Source organism: Lotus japonicus, chromosome 4, assembly GCF_012489685.1.
Source record: "Lotus japonicus ecotype B-129 chromosome 4, LjGifu_v1.2".
NCBI lineage: Eukaryota > Viridiplantae > Streptophyta > Magnoliopsida > Fabales > Fabaceae > Lotus > Lotus japonicus.
The window spans coordinates 2,485,915-2,506,893 of NC_080044.1; the positions used below are offsets into that span (position 1 = coordinate 2,485,915).

At 35.0% G+C, this 20,979-nt stretch overlaps 6 protein-coding genes and 1 non-coding gene across 7 annotated transcripts; 4 read left to right on the plus strand and 3 right to left on the minus strand.

Annotated features, from left to right (window-relative positions):
* The first annotated feature begins 1,654 nt into the window (after positions 1 to 1,654).
* On the plus strand, positions 1,655 to 2,134 carry LOC130710744 (RING-H2 finger protein ATL73-like). Its single transcript, XM_057560096.1, has one exon. It carries the CDS (start codon positions 1,655 to 1,657, stop codon positions 2,132 to 2,134), a length of 480 nt encoding a protein of 159 aa, XP_057416079.1.
* A 3,521-nt stretch (positions 2,135 to 5,655) lies between these two features.
* On the plus strand, positions 5,656 to 5,728 carry TRNAE-CUC (transfer RNA glutamic acid (anticodon CUC)). Its single transcript has one exon. It is a non-coding gene; the product is annotated as a tRNA-Glu (tRNA).
* Positions 5,729 to 8,953: 3,225 nt separating this feature from the next.
* Positions 8,954 to 9,754, minus strand: LOC130710748 (uncharacterized). The gene has a single exon (XM_057560099.1). It carries the CDS (start codon positions 9,752 to 9,754, stop codon positions 8,954 to 8,956), a length of 801 nt encoding a protein of 266 aa, XP_057416082.1.
* A 1,974-nt stretch (positions 9,755 to 11,728) lies between these two features.
* On the plus strand, positions 11,729 to 14,223 carry LOC130710749 (uncharacterized). Its single transcript, XM_057560100.1, has 4 exons — positions 11,729 to 11,895; positions 12,048 to 13,050; positions 13,151 to 13,762; positions 13,837 to 14,223. The coding sequence occupies exons 1-4, from the start codon at positions 11,729 to 11,731 to the stop codon at positions 13,912 to 13,914; spliced, it is 1,860 nt and encodes a 619-aa protein (XP_057416083.1). The 3' UTR covers positions 13,915 to 14,223.
* On the plus strand, positions 13,939 to 14,892 carry LOC130710751 (uncharacterized). Its single transcript, XM_057560103.1, has 2 exons — positions 13,939 to 14,507; positions 14,601 to 14,892. Exons 1-2 carry the CDS (start codon positions 13,939 to 13,941, stop codon positions 14,890 to 14,892), a joined length of 861 nt encoding a protein of 286 aa, XP_057416086.1.
* A 1,059-nt stretch (positions 14,893 to 15,951) lies between these two features.
* LOC130710752 (uncharacterized) lies at positions 15,952 to 16,407 on the minus strand. The gene is made up of 2 exons (XM_057560104.1): positions 16,246 to 16,407; positions 15,952 to 16,164 (listed from the first exon to the last, which is right to left on the minus strand). Exons 1-2 carry the CDS (start codon positions 16,405 to 16,407, stop codon positions 15,952 to 15,954), a joined length of 375 nt encoding a protein of 124 aa, XP_057416087.1.
* Positions 16,408 to 17,254: 847 nt separating this feature from the next.
* LOC130710753 (uncharacterized) lies at positions 17,255 to 19,776 on the minus strand. The gene is made up of 10 exons (XM_057560105.1): positions 19,621 to 19,776; positions 19,256 to 19,523; positions 19,086 to 19,182; positions 18,859 to 18,980; positions 18,695 to 18,779; positions 18,471 to 18,603; positions 18,313 to 18,368; positions 18,010 to 18,130; positions 17,669 to 17,905; positions 17,255 to 17,425 (listed from the first exon to the last, which is right to left on the minus strand). Exons 1-10 carry the CDS (start codon positions 19,774 to 19,776, stop codon positions 17,255 to 17,257), a joined length of 1,446 nt encoding a protein of 481 aa, XP_057416088.1.
* Positions 19,777 to 20,979: the final 1,203 nt, after the last annotated feature.

Genomic DNA, 20,979 nt, shown 5'->3' on the forward strand with positions numbered 1-20,979 from the left:
CGCCGCGCCGTTATTAGAAAGTGGAAGAAAAAAGAAGTGGAAAACTCCGTTAGTAGGTTCAATCACTACGAGTTTGATCTCATCAAAGACCTTTAGAACGTTGGTGGTGTTTTCACCCAAAAGAGAAAAACAAATGTGGTGTTGGTATAGCTAACCTTATCAATAGAACAAAATTTTGAAGTAAAGAAAATTTAATAGAGAAAAGTTAAAATAAAATCAATTAAAGATATAAGAATTGTTTTCCATTAAAAAAAGAATAATTTTACATGCAATTTTGAAAAACCAATAAAAGAATACTTTAAACAAGTTCAATTGAGAAATATATTTTTATTTTCAAAAAAATATAATTCTATTTAAAAGTCACTAAATTAAATTACAATTGTTTATTTCCGGTGTATTTTAAACTAAATATTCTTAATTGGACCCTTGGAACTTATACAAATGTGGTCCAAGAGTCCATAGACGCTTCAAGTAATACATTCGACGCATGATTTACGTTGGTGAATCATTTACACCGTCGAATCATTCATAAAACATGAGAATAAGGGTGTGTTTGGTTCCAGCTCTCAAACGTGGATCAAAGTCTTAAACTTGGATCTCCATCGTTTTGAAGATGTTTGAGAACCAATTTTGAGAATCAATTCTACAAAGAGAATTGACTTGAGGTAGCTTTTCCATCTGGCTAATCCGATTTTATGTATTTGTACTATAATCCAGTTACGAAAATCAATCCTGGGTAAATGTATCCAAACAAAATCACATCACTTAAATTCACGTTACCAGATTCAATTCTTGTTAGATCCAATTCTGCTAACGCTGATATAAACACACACTGAACTCATGTCATCTCAAATGAAAGAATGGATTACCATATTGAAGAATAGCTTGTCTGGACACAAAAGACCTCGTTTCGAATCAAACCAATCGCTCAAGGGGACATGTAGCTCGCTCGCTTTGAGATTGCTTGTCGAGGTTCTTCACTCCCCACAACCCTGTGCGATCATTCAGAAGAGGATTGCCCAATTTGGTGCTTCTTAATTAAGTAATCTTGATACTAGGAAGTCTCTAACTAGTACACAAGACACTGTACTTGAAGTATGAAGGAAAAGTGTGTGTTTATTGCCCGTCATACTTCAATGACTGAATTCATCGTTGTTTGTCCTTTACCCGAGCGAGTCTTGCTACTAATTAAGAAGTCTCTGACTAGTCTAATGACTAAATTTCGAATCATCAACATCCAAATGGTGACTGAAAACTACATGCTTATAAATAAACGTTAGAAAGTCCAAATGATTGGACAGAGCAAATCATTTAGCCATGAAAATAAATAAACAAACAAAACTTGAGATGATAATGAAATTGAAAGAAAGATATAAAACACATGCTTTTTGATTCCTTTGAAGCGCATATACCAAAAGGAAATATCAGTGGATTATCAAGTAAGCATCTCATACACATGCCACCAATTAGTCCACGGTATCTATTTAAGCACTCATGTATACACCAATTTCTTTGGCTGCAATAAATACATTCAATTCCCTTTGTGTTGTTGCTGTTCTTTTCATGTCTCCATGTGTCGTCCTCTCCATGTTTCCCACTCTCTTATTTATCCCCCACCAGATCCCCTCATCACCAATCCTTCATCAAAATTTCCATGGCTGAACCTCACTCCTCTCACTCTCAATCTCCCACACCCACCCTAAGCCCCATCACAATAAGCCCACCACACCCTCCTCATGATCAAGTTGCCGGTTTTGATTGGATGGTTCTTGTAGCAGCAATTCTATGTGCCTTTCTATGTGCTCTTGGCTTAAACACCATGTTGCAATGTGTGTTCCAATGTGCCTCTCGTGTCCTCACTGAGCCTCTGCATTGGATTGCTTCTCGGAGGCTCAATTCTGGGCTTAAGAAGAAAGAAATGGTGGCTCTGCCTACCTCAACTTATAGAAATAATTCTTCAGATTCTCCTAATTCTTCAGGTTCTAGCTGTGTGATTTGCTTAGCTGAATTCTGTGATGGGGAGCAGATAAGGTTCCTCCCAAAGTGTAATCACCATTTCCATGTGGTTTGCATTGACAAGTGGTTGCTCTCTCATTCTTCTTGTCCCACTTGCAGGAATCTTACACAAGTCTAAATTTCTGTCAGCGTATGTTCCAAGACGGTTTAAATTGTTTTTGGCCAATCTATGTTTCGTGTCATGGGATCATAATTCATAAATGTGAATGTGTTTTTGGCAAACTTGAACCAAAATACAAAAATACACTCTTGAATGAGTTCACTCCTTAATTACACGTATTGTCATGGCTTAGTGAGTTTAATTGGCTAGCTAATTATGTATAACTTTTAGTAGATTAATCTTCAGGTCTTGTCTTTGTCAGTAAAGGCAACAGAGCAATGTTTTGGATAATTGATATATGAGCCTCCTCTGTTTTTTGAGTGTCCCTTTTGGTTGAATTTAATATTTCACAAGTGTATAATACATTCCTTATTATAAAAATCAAATAATTACCACATACCAGGAAATGTGGCTAACATATATTAGTATTAAATTTATTCTCAATTTATATCATCTTTTCCAAACAACCCTTAACATATTCTTCTTTATTTTTATGTATCATTAATGCTCTGGAGAGTGGAAAAGATAAAAAATTCAATTAAATAAAAGTATTCTTGTCAAACAATAATTAATTCACCATAAACTTTATTTTGTTCCCGCCAGCTTCTAAGTCGTCCGAGACGTCTTAGTCGACTAAAAGGCATGAATAGAAGCATTCACTATAAGACCAGACTAAATGACTTAGGAAGAAACATCATGGTTACCTGAAGTTTGAGACATAATGAACTAAGGCAGGACAACCAAAGGTCATATGCGCGCTTCCCAGTCCAACTTAAAGGGTCTTGCTCACACTTGCAAAGACAACTGCCATGAGTTCTGACTTCTAAGCCTAAAAATACATATTTTATTGTTTATTTACATAACCCATGTTATTCATTCTTAGCACTTATGTACACATGAGTTCTAACTGAGTTTTCAAGATTCTCTCTCAACACTTGCACTAATTCAGTGTCTGAGTTTCTTTTGAAAGACGGAACTTGGAGCTCCATTGTGACGTCAAGGACAACTAACTCATGTCCAAACAAACTTAAGTTGAATATTGTAAAAAAAAAATGTGCATCTCAAATTTAGTTCTTATAAAAAAACAGATACAATATTATCCTCTTAATTTTAAGAAAAAGTCATATAATTGATTAGTAATTCAAGAGATACATATTTAATTTTTTTAAATAAAATCACGCGTTAAAGACCTGTGTATGGATAAAATATCTCTTGAGGGAGCTAACCCCACGGTTCCTCTTAAACAACACAATGAACAAAATTGTCTAGACTTGGTTTATCATTTGTTCTCTTAAAAAAATCAAAACACGTACAGTTGTTAGAGTATAGCTTTAATTGCTAAAAAACATTTTTAGACCCTAATGTTTTAAGTTTGTGCAAATTCTACCCCTCATGTTTTCAAACAGCGCACCGTCTACCCCTCCGTCAGTCAGACTTTCTCAGGAGAGGTTCCTGAGTGGATTAGAGAGATGAAGAGGAGTATATGAAATTGATGATGATCAAGGAAATGATATAAATTAAATTTACTTGATGTATATATCAATTATGTATGTAACTGAACCGGTTAAATGCATGTTTTGCTACTTATATGTCTTGAGTTTGAATCTCCCATGCCCCCTTTTTTCAATTTCACTTGTAATTTCCACGTGACAGGTCCAAAAAAGATATAAAAAAAAGCCAAAATCAGCTCATTCCGTTAGTTTTTTAACGTCTGATTGACGGAGGGGTAGACGGTGCATGATTTGAAAACATGAGGGGTAGAAACATCGACAAAAATAGAGTAAGGACAGAATTTGCACAAACTTGAAACATCAAAGACCAAAAGTGCTTTTTAGCCTAAAGAAAATATTGAGTCGTGTTTGTGCCTCTTAATATCATAATAACATATATGATTAAATGAGTGTTTATAGATGATAGAATAAGTTTCACACAGTCACACGTAAGTTAACTTTTGAGGTTAAATCAAGTATAACTCTAATTTTAATATAATATCAGAGTCTATTATACATCTGTTAATTATCTTAGATTAAGAGGAGAGGTTGAACATGATATCATTAACAACGTAATTGAGACATATTTTAATACAAATATATAATTTTATTCTAATCGTCCAGAATGACCATTAAATCAAATATCGTTGTGAATGACCCAAATAATTCATAACTAAGTGAAGATCGTGTTGGCCGATCAAGACGGTCAAAGTGATACTTATCTCGTCCAACAGTTAGTCGGGGAGTCGGGGGAAACAGAGACGACACAATCATTAAGCATTTAAAAGTTGCTCAAGCGAAGTCATCATCTTGGAAAAATTATTCAAAGTGTTAAACCACTAGAAATAGGTTTTTGAATAGAAAAATTTTAAAACAAATAAATGATCTTTTCTTTCTTCTCATCTAATTTTTCTCTTCTTTTTCTATCATACCAATAACCGTCTAAATTTACTTTAAACTTCACATGCATATTCCTCACCTCTTCTGTCTACCCATTCAAACTACTCTTCAAGTATTTTCTTCAACCATATCTTATTATAGAAGTGATTTTATATTATTTAATTAACACATGTATATAGTGCACACTAGCTTTTTATTTTTTGATCGGCTAAATTAAATTTTCCTCCTGGAATCAAATTCATGGACCTTCTCATTAATTCATATATTTCACAGCTCTTACTTTACGCACACTAACTTTGAGGTAACGTTAAAGGCGATGCAATTCAAGTCAACATGTTGGATATGGAACAATCACACTTTGGTGCAAACAATGAATTTAGTCGATTTTTAGGAAGATTAGGAATCAAAGCGATCATTAGGAAAATAGATTGACACATCCCTAGTTAGCAACTTGAGATAGAAATCAATAAATATTTAATTTAATGGATATTTTATCTTTAGAAAAAATATATAATTATTTTAAAATTCCTCAATTTATTATAATAAAAATAATAACACGTGTGTTTTTTATTTAATTAACTAAAGTAATAAAAAAATAAAGTATTTTCATTTTAATGCATGAGTGTTACATAAACAAAAGTGCTACTAACGAAAAATATTCCTTTTCAAACTGCATATTCTTTCCGACAAATCTAAGTGTTTCATAAAGTCACAATGATCCACTGACCAAAAGTCATTATGATCCGGTCGATTTGAGGATTAAGACTTCATGACTTTATCACAAGAAAAACCAACAATCTGAATTAGATAAAGAAAATCATCAGAAGCTCCCACTTTATTAATTATTACTTTTAATTTGTCCAAACACAAATTAGGATAAGAGAACATCATTGAGCTCATCATCAAGTGACCAATAATGACGAAATTGAAAGCAATTTTACTATAATCAGCAGCTCAATGAAAAGAGTTGATATCACAGGCAATTGCAATTTGCAACCAGCAGACACGAGAAGAATGTCACCACAGGTTGTGGATCACTTAACTTTTAGGTGAAAGCACCAAAAGGCAGGACAATATTAGCCACAAGCTCCACTGCGATGCCTGTTAGGTTAAATGTTTATGAGTAATTTAGGGACATGGTTATCAAAATCGGTTGTAGTCTAGTTGGTTAGGATACTCGGCTCTCACCCGAGAGACCCGGGTTCAAGTCCCGTCAACGGAATTTTATTTTTTTCTTGATAAAATTTTGATGGAAAAATCTTGTAGTTGGGGTTCGATCTTGTAATCTCACTTTTATAGAGTCTATCTTGTCAACCACTTGACTTAAATTTTGTTGGTGACCTCTAATTTACTTAATTAGAAACAATTTTCTTTTGGCAACACAAAAGTAAATAAGATGAAAAAATTTAAAAGAACTGGAGGAGGTGAAATAATTTCTTTTATAAAAATACATATAGATGACAATAAAACTAATTTTTTTGGAGGAGTTGTGACCTGAACCAGCCCCTTAGAGCATCTCCAATGCAAGGTTCTTAATTCTTATTTTTGAGTTAAGAACTAAGAACTTTATCATTGGAGGTGCTGACATAAAGCTTTTAATTCTTAAAAATAAGAACTCAATTCTTATATAAGGAGTTTTACTTTTTTAGTTCTTAGCTTAAAATATTAATTATTTCTCTCTCATCCAAATTACTTTATGAATTTTATTTTTTACTTTACGAAAATAAAAAGTATAAATAATGTGGTTGGTGAGACCAAATGAATAGTAGTAAGAACTAAGAACTAAGAACTCATGGTTGAAGCAAAATTGCTTGAGAGTTACTTAAACACATGTGGCAATACGAGCCCACATGAATAGTGCTAAGAACTAAGAAATAAAAAATAAAACTAGCATTGGAGATGCTCTTAGATACGTTCTAAACAAAATATTGATGCTCGGACACCATAGCGATATATGTATTTATGATGATTATTATCCACCACAATTAATGTGTCCTAAAAAAATATGAAACTCAGATTGTGGTGGCTAAAATCTCCATGGAGTTGTATATATAGTTTAGGTGCCCCACTTGTCAGTATTTTTATGTATAAAACATACTAGTGTGTTTCACCCGTGCGTTGCACGGCGGATTTTTATTTTCGGATTTTACCTATCATTATTGATATAAAAGAAAAAATTGTTTTATAAAAAACAAAAATATGACTTTCGTGATTGAAATACAACGATGACAAAAATGTTGTAAATTGAAGATTGAAGTAATGATATAGTATTGGAGTCAGCTACTATTTAACATATATAGATTAGTCTAATGAGTAGATGAATGTCTTGATAGAAATCTTTAAAGTTGACTATCTAGGGAATCCAAGTCTTCTCAAACCATGAAGCTGCAAATACATAGATTTGTGTAGATTAGATTAGGTTTATATGGTAATAAACAAAACTTAGTTTCAATGGGCATTAAAATAAAAAAAATTCTTTCAATTATAACATTGGCTACTTTGAATACAATTTTTTTAGTTAATTTATATTAGGCTTAATTGCACTTTTGCTCCCTCATCTTTTATCATTGTGCGAAGTTCATCCCTCATGTTTAAAATGAGCGAATTTTCTCCCTCATATTTCAAATTGTGAAAATCAGCTCCTTCCGTTAGTGAGCCGTTTAAAACTTAACGGAGCAGCTGACATGGCTTACTATTTGCACCCCTTGTTTCCAATTTACACCTACACCCCCTGTTTTAAACTGATAAACCGTTAAAAAAAAAAGGAAAATGAAATTGAGGCTTAAATCTTCATCTTCAACCTCATCCCTATCATCAAACAAAACCCAGAAACTAAAGGGTTAATTTTTTTTTGAAAAAGAAAATTATAGAACTCATTCTCTTAAGGTAATCGTACTGTATCTGGTAAATGATGAGTGATGACCTGCAAAATGGGATTTAAAGTCAAAGATTGAGATGAAACATAAGCATATGTTAATTACACATTAAACAAATAAAATTAGAAAACAAGAATTGTAAAAAAAATCTCAAATCTCTTTCTTCTTCATCTTAATTCCGGATTACCAATCATTCATGGCCATCATCCATAAAATCATCAAACCTCTATCTTCCATCTTCTTCAACCAAACCCAGACCTCCTTCCAACATCTTCATGAAAATCAAAACCTAATCTCCAGAAAATCAAACTTATTCCCAAAAAATCAGACCCATTCAAATGTTTTAAACCCAGAAAAAACATTCAAAACCTAGAAAAAAATCCAAATATTCAGCAAGAAGTGGGCCAAAGGATTAACCCAGGTCGAGATTAACCCAAACCCTAGAAAAAATCTGAATCCTAATCGAATACAGGGGTTACTCTGAGGAAAAAACGAGTGTGTCAAAGGGATTAACTCAAACCTCACCATCCCCTCCCTTTTCGAGTCGCTGCACACGCCAAACCCACCATCGTTGCTCTAAGAATCACCGTTGCAGTACCCAAACCCCATCATCTTCTCCTTTTGATCAACCTCGACCCACCTACCAGATCTGCAGCGAGAAGATGCGAAGAAAGCTCTAACCTGCAACATCTATCTCTCTCTCTCTCCCAATCTGCAAATCCTTCAGTCAGATAGCGGAGGAGCTGCAACCACGGTGCCTCTCCCTCTTGTTATTCGTGGGATTGCGAAAACATTTGTGGTACTGAATCGTCTGCGAGGTCATGGTGTGCATTCAACCATGCTCAGTGTATGCACAAGAAGAACCATTGAACGTTTCTGCTTCTGCTTTGTCGTTTATTTCATTTATTTTTTCCTTTATTTTTATTTATGATTGAGGGGTGTGGTTAGTAAAAGGAGGTGGTGAAAATAGCAACCGCCGTTAGTAATTGGATGGAAAACTAACCGCAGCACAATTTGAAACATGAGGGAGGAAATTCGCTCATTTTAATCATGGGGGAGAGACTTCGCACAATGGCAAAAGATGAGGGAGCAAATGTGCAATTAAGCCATTATATTAAATGTTGGTTCCACTATGTAAAAGGATGAACATGTAAAGATTGATTTTTGACTTTTCTCTTACAAAATAATAACTAATTTTAAGATCAAATTCATAATGTTATAAAAAATAACTTAGATCATTAGAAAACGAACCTTTTAGATGTTGTCAAACACTTCTTGGTATACAACATTCTTTGTTGCGTTTGAGAGGTTTCCTTCATCATCTAAAATCAATAATTTCAGCCTTTTTCTTGACTTCGCTCTTGAAAGAGCAACATAGAGCTGACCATGAGTGAAAACTGGTCTAGGCAAATATAAGCCAACATGAGATAACGATTGACCTTAACTATTGTGTATAGTCATTGAAAAGCATAATGTGACAGGAAATTGTCGTCTTGAGAATTTGAACGGTAAACTAGGGTCAGATGGGTATTAAGTTCATTCGAGGGATAAAAAAAATTTCTCCCATTTTTTTACCTTTTAGAATTGATGTTGCAATGACATTTTTTTGTCAAATCTGTTACTATCAAGCGAGTTCTGTTACATAAACCAATAGACTGGTCTATATTCCGAAGAAGCATAATTGGAATTCCAACCTTCAAATTAAGTTTGTGGTTTGGAATTCCTGAACATTTGACTTCATTCAAGAACTCAGGAGTGAACCAATCTCCTTCTATCTCTTTGTCCTCATCAGACTTGCATGTAGTGTCAAAGCTCAAATATTTCTTTTCATCACCGGGAATCATAGAAGACATGAAATTATTGACATGCTCAACACTCTCAAGGGTTGGTGCCAAATTTGCTCTTTCTTCAAAGAATGAATGATTTTTCATGTTGGCAATCATTTTAGGATAAGCAAAACTCACCAAGCTAAGTATATGACCATCTGATTTTTCTATCAACAAATATGGAGATATTTCTATTATTGTTTGAGCATCATCAATTGTGTTCACCGTACCATCTCCAACTTGTAGAATCCATTCTGCAAACTCCCTGGTTTCTTCATTGGTTGATGATGATGCAGAATTCTGTAATCTCATGTTTTTGGTCAATTTCAATACTTTGCATGAGTTCCATAAGTATGAAGAATTAATTGAAGATTCAATAATATCTGCTCGGCTACATTTCGGAACAACGTGAAGAATTTGCCTAAAATCACCTCTAAAGACCAAAACTTTACCACCGAATGGTTTATCATAACCAAAGTTCAAACGGGTTTTCATGAGGTCATTCAAAGTTATATCTAATGCTTCAAAATAATGTTTGTTCAACATTGGGGCTTCATCTCATATGATCAAACTTGACTTTTGAAGTAATTCAGCCTTTTGAGATCCTTGTTTGATATTACTGGTTGATATATCATTAAATGATATAGGAATAGAAAACCTTGAATGAGCAGTCCTCCTTCCAGGCAACAACAAAGAAACAAAACCACTTGATTCCACGTTCAAAACAATGAGTCATTGTGATCTAAAACCTCCAAATCCATATAGAGAATAAAACCCTCCATCGTCGGACAAAACTGAACTCATTATTTGTTCATACACTTTAAATTGCTCAGCAGTCAAAGACTTTAACAATGCTTCATGTGTATCGTACATTTCTTGTTTATAGTAATTCAACTCGTCAGCAACAAACTTGTTTTCAAATTGTAGTTTCAGAAAATCTGGGATACGACATACATGGAAATTCTTTAAGTGACCTCCCCATTGCAGTGGAGCTCAATTTCAATTAAGCAGAGTCCTCTATTCGAAGACCTAGAATTATATGCATGTTATTAGTAATGAAACATAAATTCTCTTATGAGATCGGTAAATGAAGGAATGTACAAAAAAAAATTTCAAGTAACATAGAAAGTATGTTAAAAAATTTATATAAAAAAATAAAATTGTGCAATACAAAGTTGTAACTGTTGAAAAAATGTGTTGTCACAGTGTGGTGTATTTTTAAAAAAAAAATGAGGAATCATATTTATTATTGATTAAAAATATTCTAATAGAATATGAAGTTGTGAGGTTAGTGAGGTGGTGGTTATTTGGTTAAAAATGTGTGTTGTGGGTTAGTGGGGTGGTTATTCAATTTTTATTAAAAATTAATTAGTGTTTTATCTTAATATTCTATCCAAATTTATTTTTATAGATCATTTTGGTAGTGTTTCATGAGATCCATAGTTAGTGGGGTGTTTATTTTAACAATATTAAAATATACCATTACTTTTGTTTAAAAATAAATTTTATTAAAAAAAAAATAGAATTCGCATAGAATTTTAAGTTGTATGGTTAGTGGAGTGGTGGTTATTGATTTTTTTTACGGGAAAATGAACTTTCATTAATACATCGAAATCAAATCAGCAGAGAGAATACCATTAATATCTAATATGTGTTAGTGGGTTAGTGTGGTGGTTAGTTTAACAACATTAATATCTAATATTTATTTCGACAAAAAAAATACATTTTTAATTGAAAAAATAATAATTCGAATATATATTAATTTGTGGGGGTTTTGTCAAAAAACAATTTATGAGGTTAGTGGGGTTGTGGTTTTACCCATCATATGTGTGTTGTGGGTTATTGGGGTGGTTATTATTAATAAAATTAATATAATATTATTTTAATAAAAAATATTAATCAAAGAAAATAATGACTGTGAGGTTTAAATCACGAGTAATGAATAATGTATATTGCTAACTTAAACCTTGTATAAATGATAAGGATTTTTGGATCGTTGAATGATAACATGAATGACATTCATGTAGTCTCTTCTTAAAATAATTATTATTGTATTTCTCTAAATTTTAAATTCATGTATTATTTGTTTCGGCAGTTTTTTTTTAGGCTAAAAAGCAGTTTTTGCCCCTGATGTTTCAGTTTTGTGCAAAATATACCCCCACACTATTTTTGTCATTGAAACTACCCTCCATGTTATTAAAAGGTCCACCGGTTACCCTTCTGTTAGCCTGACGTTAATTCACTAACGGAGAAGCTGACGTGGAATTTTTTTTATTTTTAATAAAGCCACGTGGATTAAAACAATGAAAACTAAAAAAAAAAACAAATTGATTTGGGGCCCGGTTTGTAAACCCGATTTGGGGATTTAGGGTTCAAATCCCTAATTAGCAACCCATCATCGTGTTCATCGACGAGAGAGACAGGTTGAAAGAGTGAGGGAGAAAGAGCAGTGAGAAGGCAATTCGTGGAGCTGAGGGAGAAAGAGCCGTCCCAAAACTTGGTTGAATTCGACATTCTCACATGGCTGGTGGGTCTTCAAATCGTGGATGTCGAGGAGGTAAAGGAAGGGGGAGCCCGAGGCAGAAGAAGGGGAAGCATGTGGTTCCTGAGCATGGCACATGCGAAAAGCCAACATATGACCCTACCTCTTGGTGGGGGGAGAAATTTCCAGACAATTTCAAGTTTAGGTAGGTACCTTTTCAAGATTCTTTGTCAATTTCTTTATCACTTTAGTTTGTCTCTATGTGGTAGTGATGTCTTTATCTGGTTTTATCTAGTTGTGGTGCTTAATTTATTGGGATATTGAATGTAATCTTGACATTGTTTACATTATTTGTAGGCCCATTGCTAGAAATTTAGTAAATGTCCATGTCTGGCATAGTGGCAAGTTTGTGTCAGAACCTAGTCTGGATTATTTAAATGGTATATGTTTTACTGTTGACAAATGGGATGTAGATGAGATAAATTCCATTGATTTAGGCAAAGTTGTAAAAAGGTTGGGGTATGTCTCATTTAATATATGGTATAGACACCCTGATTTTGGACTTTCTAGTGGTTGTAAGCCATTTAGGGATGATGGAGATGTGGTGGCTTTTCTGAATGATGTAAAGGGACATAGTGAAGTTGACTTTTATGTTGAGCATTTAGTAGAGGAAGTACCAGAACTTGTAGATGACTTTCAGTTCCTTGAATACACACAAGCTGGTCAGGGTGAGGGAGTTAAGGAGAATGGTGAGGGTTCTGTTGAGGGACTTAATGATGGCCAGGGTGGTTCTGGTGAGGGACAAAATGAGATTGTTTATGAGGATTGTGAGGTAGTTGGTGAGGGAGTTAATGAAGGACAAAATGAGATTGTTAATGAGGATTGTGAGGTAGTTGGTGAGGCAGTTAATGAAGGACAACATGAGATTCTTAATGAGGATTGTGATGTAGCTGGTGAGGGACTTGATGAAGGACAACATGAGATTCTTAATGAGGATTGTCAGGTAGCTGGTGAGGGACTTGATGAAGGACAACATGAGATTCTTAATGAGGATTGTCAGGTAGCTGGTGAGGGACTTGATGGAAAAGATGATAGTGAGATCAGTTTAGATGACAGTGACTTTGATGAGAAGTGGGAGTGGTCCAAAGTCCTTCCAACCTTTGGTTCAGTAGATGAAGACCAAGTTGCTACCAAGGATAAAAATCCAGCTTGTTTGGATGAATTTGCAAATGAGGATGGAGCTTCTGATGACTTGGAAACACCACCTGACAGTGATGATGAAATTGGTCAGCAAAGGAAAAAGTTCCCAATTTTCAAACTCCCTCCAGATGGTGCAGAGGTTAAGTTTGTAGTTGGGCAGGTATTATTCTTCTTTGACATTTACTGTTTTAAGAACATTTCTTTGCTGTTTTAAGTACATTTTTACAAAAGAACATTTTCTAACTTGTCTTTTGTTGCAGAAATTTACTACTTCCAAACTCTTTAAAACAGCTATTAAAGAGTATGCTCTTCAAAGGAGGAAGAATGTAATTTTAGAGAAGAGTGATAGCAAAAGGGTTGTCATTAAATGCGAGATGAAGTGCAATTCTGTGGTTGCTGAAGGCCAGCTTAGGTGGGGAGTAGTGCTGAATAGATTTCAAGCATCAAGAATTAGGACAGCAGCCAAAAAGATGATTGATGGGGCAGAGCAGGAACAATATAAACATCTAAGGAGTTATGCTAATGAGCTATTGAGGAGCAACCCAAACAGCACTGTGATTATCAAAAGTGAGATGGGAGCGGATGGCCCTGTGTTCCAGAGAATTTATGTGTGCTTTGCTGCTTGCAGAATGGCTTTTGCAAGACACTGCAGACCACTCATTGGATTGGATGGCTGTTTCTTGAAGGGTGTTTATGGTGGACAGCTGCTTACTGCTGTTGGTAAGGATGGGAACAACCAGATGTTCCCAATTGCCTTTGCTGTTGTTGAGGCTGAGACTAGAGATTCATGGGAATGGTTTGTGTCCCTATTACTGGATGATCTGAACACAATACAATCAAGGAGGTGGTCATTTATTTCAGATCAACAGAAGGTCTGTTTTCCCTAGGCTTCTATTATATATGACTATGTTTGTATTGTATTTGACTATGTTCTTTGATATTTCAGGGCTTGGTTCCCACCTTAGCAGCATTGAGTGAAGATGTGGACCATAGAGTATGTGTTAGGCATGTTTATGGAAACTAGAGAAAGAAGTATCCAGGAGAGGAAATGAAAAATGCACTATGGTCAGCTGCTAGATCATGCACTGTGCCTCAATTTGACAGGGCAATGCAAAAGCTTAAGGAGATGAATGAAGAAGCATGGAAGGATCTATGTGAGATACCTCTTAAGCAGTGGGCAAAAGCACATTTTAGTACTCATTCTTTGTGTGACCTGCAAGTGAACAACATGTGCGAAGCTTTCAACATGGCAATTCTGGAACACAGGGATAAACCCATCATATCACTCATTGAAGGCCTAAAGCACTACATCAGCTCTCGGATTGTGAAGCAGAGGGACTTAATGTTGAGGTATAAGGGAAACATATGCCCCATGATTCAGGAGAAATTGGAGGCTCACAAGTTAGCAGCACAAAACTGGGCACCACATTGGAATGGTGATACCCTTAATTCAAAATTTGAGGTTACAGATGGGACTAACAAGTATCGTGTGGAGCTGGCCAAAAATCATTGTGCATGTAGGAGATGGGATTTGACAGGTATCCCATGCTGCCATGCTATTCCTTGCATGTGGCATAACCGTACTCACCCTGAAGAATATGTGGACAACTACTATAGGTAATGGTTTAGCCTTGTGTTAATTTGTGTTGGTATACTATAGGTAATGCTGCCATCATAATGACTTCACAATTTTATTGTTTTGTTTTGTAGGAGAGATACTTTTCTGTCCACTTATGCATATATAATTGAACCAAACAATGGTCCCATGCTCTGGCCTGTCAGTGATCTGCCACCACTAAATCCACCATATGTGAGAAGGGCACCTGGAAGACCTAAGACTCAAAGAAACAAAAAGAATGATGAGCCCAGGAATCCCTACAAGCTTGCAAGGAATCAGACCAAGGTTAAGTGCAGTAGGTGTGGAAAGTGGGGTCACAATATAAGAACTTGTGGAGGGAAAACTGGTGCGGATAGGGAAATAGAGAAAGGGGGAACAAGGTAATCCACTTAACTTTGAGAATTAATGTCTGAAGTTTCTATGTAATCCACTTAACAAGGTAATACTTGTCATTAATTACCATATGTCACACTTGCAGCAAAACTCAAAGAAGACTCACCCAAAACCTAGAACAAGAAGTGCAAGGACTGCTGATGCACCTCTAAAGCCTACATACAAGCCTGCTGCAAAAGGAAAGAGGAAGACTAAAGCAAGTGAGCCTACTGCTTCTCAGCCAATGACAGCTCAAGCTAATGGAAGTCAGGCAAATGCATCACAACCACAATCTCAAGCTAATGGAAGTCAGCCAAATGCATCACAACCACAATCTCAAGCTAATGGAAGTCAGCCAAATGCATCACAACCACACTCTCAAGGTAGCACAATTACAGCTTCATTACCACCAGCTGGTGTAGCTAGAAGGGGAAGAAAGAGATCAAGAGCTGGACTAGGAACACAAGAGAGCACAAGCTGAATGGGAAAGTGCTTTGTTGTTTCTGCATTTTGTATTTTGTTTCTATGTACTTGGGAAGCCAAACTAGTATGGCCTATGATTATTGATATTTTGGTATGGCCTTGTATGACCTTGTAACTCTGCACTTTATTTTGATACTATTAGTTAAGTGTAGACCTTTATTGTTCCAGTTTAAATGTAGACAATTTAAAGCTTGGTTAAGTGTGGACCTTTATGGCCTTGTAATTCAAGCATCTTTATGTATCCATTCTCTTTTCAGTATCAATATCAATTCTGCATCTTTATGTATCCATTCTGATATTGCCATTTAAACTTGCAGATTACATTACATTTCAACAATTACATTAACCCAACATTACAATTTTGATACTGTTAGTTAAGTGTACAATTTTGATACTGTTAGTTAAGTATCCATTCTCTTTTCAGTATCAATATCAATTCTGTATCAATATTGTCATTCAAACTTGCAAACTCATTGCATTACATTTCAACAATTACATTAACCAGACATTACAATTCCTCCACAGTCTAGAACACAAAACACAACACTTAAACACTATAATTCCTTCACACCCTAAAACCCTAAAATTCTACTTCATCAGTTTCAACATTAGTGACACAGTTACAATCAACAGAACTGCACAAAAGGACCATCCTAGAACACAAAACTTCATCAACACAACTTGGCTCTTCTTCATCCCCTCAATTCTACGAAGAAGGCCTGCAATTATCTTCTTGTCACGTGGGTTGCCTTCATTCTCATCATACCACACAAAAAAATCACATTGCCTCATCTTTTGTTCCTGTCAAGAGTAAAATTAGGAGCAGCATTAGGTGGAGGAATTGCAATAACAATTAGGAACAAGATTAGCAAGAGAAATTACCTGGAACTTTCCACACCCATAGAAGCGCCTTCCAATGTTGCCATTTTCGTTCGACCAAGTAGTGACCAACGGTGCCTGAACTCCACACTTGCAGAAAACCCTCCTCCGAGAAGACCCAGTAGTCACAGAGCTACATCCCGAGATATGGCTTTCTCCACCCATCTCAGCCTCTACCGATCGCTCCTTCTCACTGCTCTTTCTCCCTCACTCTTTCAACCTGTCTCTCTCGTCGATGAACACGATGATGGGTTGCTAATTAGGGATTTGAACCCTAAATCCCCAAATCGGGTTTACAAACCGGGCCCCAAATCAATTTGTTTTTTTTTTTTTAGTTTTCATTGTTTTAATCCACGTGGCTTTATTAAAAATAAAAAAAAATTCCACGTCAGCTTCTCCGTTAGTGAATTAACGTCAGGCTAACAGAAGGGTAACCGGTGGACCTTTTAATAACATGGAGGGTAGTTTCAATGACAAAAATAGGTTGGGGGTATATTTTGCACAAAACTGAAACATCAGGGGCAAAAACTGCTTTTTAGCCTTTTTTTTAAGAAATAGGGAAACCACTCAACACACTTTTGAATTCATTGCACCTCCATTTTATGATTCTAGTTTCTCGCCGAGTTATTTTAATCATTTCCCATTCCCTATTATTGGATGACCAAGTTTAAATTTCTTTACTTATATAAAACATTGATTTTTCAATGTTTAACTACAATTTCTAAATTGAATTTGATTTATTTAGATAGAAATGTGAAAGCTTCATTTTTAAACCAAAAACTAAAATGAAATGGTCAAATGATCCTTTAAATTTGCATGAAAATTTAAACATCTTAAATTAAAATAATATATCAAGTTCTTCATAAAAAAACATAAGCCAAATACTTAAACAACAAACATAACGACTAAGCCAAATACATGAAAACATGAAATACTTAAAAAACAAACATAACGCCTAAAAAAGGAACATAAAAAGTTCAATACATAAAATTAACATCCAAAGTATGATTTGTCAATTCTTCTCCTTCTTAATCTGCTTGATCGGCTTCTTCTTGTTATTAGTTGAACCAACTCCTTCATTCTTCGAGTGAGTGCTCCGCTTGCAAGGGGAGACTTCTTCTTTTTCTATGTTAGGATCAACAACATCGCCACTCGTAGCAGCAATAAACTCTTCATTAAGATCCTGTTATGTAGTAAAAACTTAGATAACCGCATAATTATTAAAAATAAAAATTTATACTAAGTAAAATAGATAGTAGATGTAACCTTGGCCAAACTGGAACTCGCGTTTTCAACACTCTCATCAGATGTAGGTGTTTCTCATCCTATAAGCAAACAAAAGATGACAATAATATGTGAGCAACACATTTTCAATAAATAAACTCAACAAATATAGGAAAAAATGATTCGCAATGTGCCTAGTTACATTAGGAGGAGGGAGAGCTTCCTTGAAATGAGCAATTAAGTCGGGATCTGCACATATTTTCTTGACACGATATGATGGCTCAAACCTGGAGCCGAGATCTCCACAAGTTTTGTTGACACGATATGATGACTCAAACCTGTAGCTTGAAGTGTTGTTAACTTCAATCCTAAAGAGAAAGGTCTTTTCCAACAACTTAAGTAATTCAGCAGGAGTTGTAGAGACAGAGCCAGCAGGATTCTGTCACCAATTAAAAATTTTAGCACTAAGACATGCTAAAGAAGAGAGTACCAGTAGTATTACATTTTTTGATAAAATTGCACTCTGATCTCATAAACACATACCTTTGTTGACGAATCAACCAAGTCAGCACAAGTAGTTTCAAGAAGAGCACTCGCTTCTTTGTCAAATATGACCAATGTAGCAATGTCATTACCCTGCTTTACTTTGACTTGCAAATGAAACCTATAGTATCACCAAAAAAAAAGGAAAATTAAATGGTCAAGAAATTTAATTTTCGATACAAAATGGAATAGGTAGTTCAATACCTAGGGATCATGGAAAAATAATGACGGTTACAGTTATTACAAAAATACTTTTTCTCATCCCAAATAACTTTTTTGTTGCACTTGCAAGCTTTGTACTACCAATTATTCCCCTCGGGTATTTGTATGATGGTCCCTAACACAACACAACATGACTTCTGCATAAAATGACCAGGTTAGTTAAATACATTTAAAAACAGCAAAAGAAAAAAACACATAAATAAAAAAATAATTTTTTTAGAAAATAAATATTGATAGACCTCATCCATGGCTCTGATCTGCTCGAAAGTTTTCATCTCTGAGAGTTTTAAGAACTCTTCATCAAGGGAAGGTTTTGAAGAGTCAGACAGTTGAGTAAGAATCTGAGATCCAGGTTCATTCATCTCGAAAAACCTATTGCATCAATACTTCCGTCAATTGTAATGAATCCATAAAATTAAAAAATTAATATGCAAATGAGCATAAGTAATGAGTATGGCCGTACTTGTCCCTCACAGCAGTAGCTTCCGGAATCTTAGGATTAAAGAGGATCCGTGTTGCACCATATGCATTTTGCAGGCTTTGTTGACCTACACAATTATTTTAATATGTTTATAAAAAGAAACATTGAACACACCAGATATAAACAATTTTTTTCCCCGAACATACCTTTAAAAGGCTTGATTTTTGCAAACTGGATTAAAACCACAACGCCGGTCAGATCGCGTGAAGATAAAACAGAGAGTAGCTCTTGGACGTAGCTTCCAAAAAATGCACACTCAACTTTCACTCTGTTTTCAACAAACTTATGATTAAAATTATTACTCACAATGATTGGTCAATGAATTCAAAATTTTAATAGATCTTGCGTTTTTGTTCAAAATACTAATAATTACCCTTCTTGTTCAATCTCTATGGTAATCCTCTTTCGCACTTGATGATTTTTTTCAAATTCCTGCTCGCCGCTATGGCCGGTAAGGATCCCTATCACATCTGCGGGACAAACAAAATATGATAGATCACAAATAATTTTACGGATGTATACAATTTTAGTTTGAAATCTCACCGACTAACAGTGTCTGATCTGGATCATTGAACATGATATCAGAAACAAAAACAAATGAATAAGGACTTTTAGTGATGGGAACGTCGATTAGGGATTGAACAACCGATTCAAACCCAAAGATTATCCTGTGAGCATGTGTCGTTGTACGAAAATCTAGAGGGCTATCACCAACACTGAAATGTGACAGCATGTATACTCGACCCTCAACTAACAAAGGATTAAACTTATAAACATGAGTCCTTTGCACTGTGCCATGGATTCTATCACCCTGTAGATTGAGAACATGTAAGTGAACATAATAAACTTAAAATTTTAAACTAACATCGAGTTAAATAGACATTTGTTTTTAAAATAAGAAGTCGAACCTTTGCATCCATTAAAACCAACTCCATCGAATTAGGACGTTTTGAGCGATCGAAACTTGGAGTCATCCACTTCCGCACCACCTTCACAGTAACTCTCCGCACATCCTTTTCCTTTGAAATGGAAGCAACATCATCAACAGTTAGACTAAGAGCCATGACAACTTTTAGATGGAAAAGTGATGGATGAATTATGAAGTCACATGAGGAATTTATAGAAGTGTTTCTCAAGGTAGTTTATCTTTTTGTGGCGGTTGATATTTATACATGGTGGGTGGTTATCAAAATTAAATGAACGTGGTGGGAGTTTGAAAAGATGATTTGTTTTTTTAAAGCATCAATTTTGGAAAAGAAAATGAAGTTCACGTAGGATACAATTAGTATATGTGGAACATGATGGGAGTTTACACATAGTGGGTGGTTATGGTTTGTTTTTAAAATGCATCAAATTTGGAAAAATTAAAAGCAAGTTCACGTAAGAAACAAATATGGAACATGATGGGAGTTTAGTGATGGTGGGCGGTTATCAAAGAAAATAGATATAGTGGGAGTTTAGAAAGTTAGATCTTACGTGAATAATAGAGATAGAAATTAGGTAGTTAGATTTTCCAAGTGAGTGAGGAGTTATTTGCTAAGTGGGTGAGAAGTTATTTTTGTAGTAGCATTGTGGACAAAAAAGTTAACCGATGCATGATAGAATGACATGTGGCAAGGAGACTCCGAAATTTACTCTCGTAGCAGAATCAATGTGGTGATGCCACGTGGAAGAATTCTTCTTGGAGTGATTTTGCTTTATAGTATATATAGATATCATCACACACTTTTTAGAGTTGTCCATTTACCGATTTTGGTTGGACTCGAGTCAAAATAGTTAGTTTTATCGGGTGAAAAATATTAAAACACCAAACTCGTCACAGACCGATTAGTAGCTAGTGTAAACTAACATCTTCATATTTCTCTCTTTTTCTTTACATCATTTTCACTTATATGAGAGTGAAAATGAAACTCTATTATCACATTATCCAACCACCAATAATCAACACATAATTACATAGTTTCACCCTTCATCTTCACAAATAAAGCTAAGAACCAAGTTTATTGAAAATTTTATCCCCTATTGGGCAGCTCACAAGGAAATTCTTCATGAAACACTAAAAAATTAACATAGGAAGCAGCTAGCTCCCAATGCTGAAATTAACATTATTGAGGGGAGACACCGAGGAGATCTTAGACACCACATCTTAACCAAAAACCTTAAGACATTAGGTTTATGAGTCACATCTCTTATAAAGTCTTTTCCTCACCCAAACTTAACCCATGTGGGACTCCAACTCCGCCCTTGAATTCTTAACAATTTTGTCA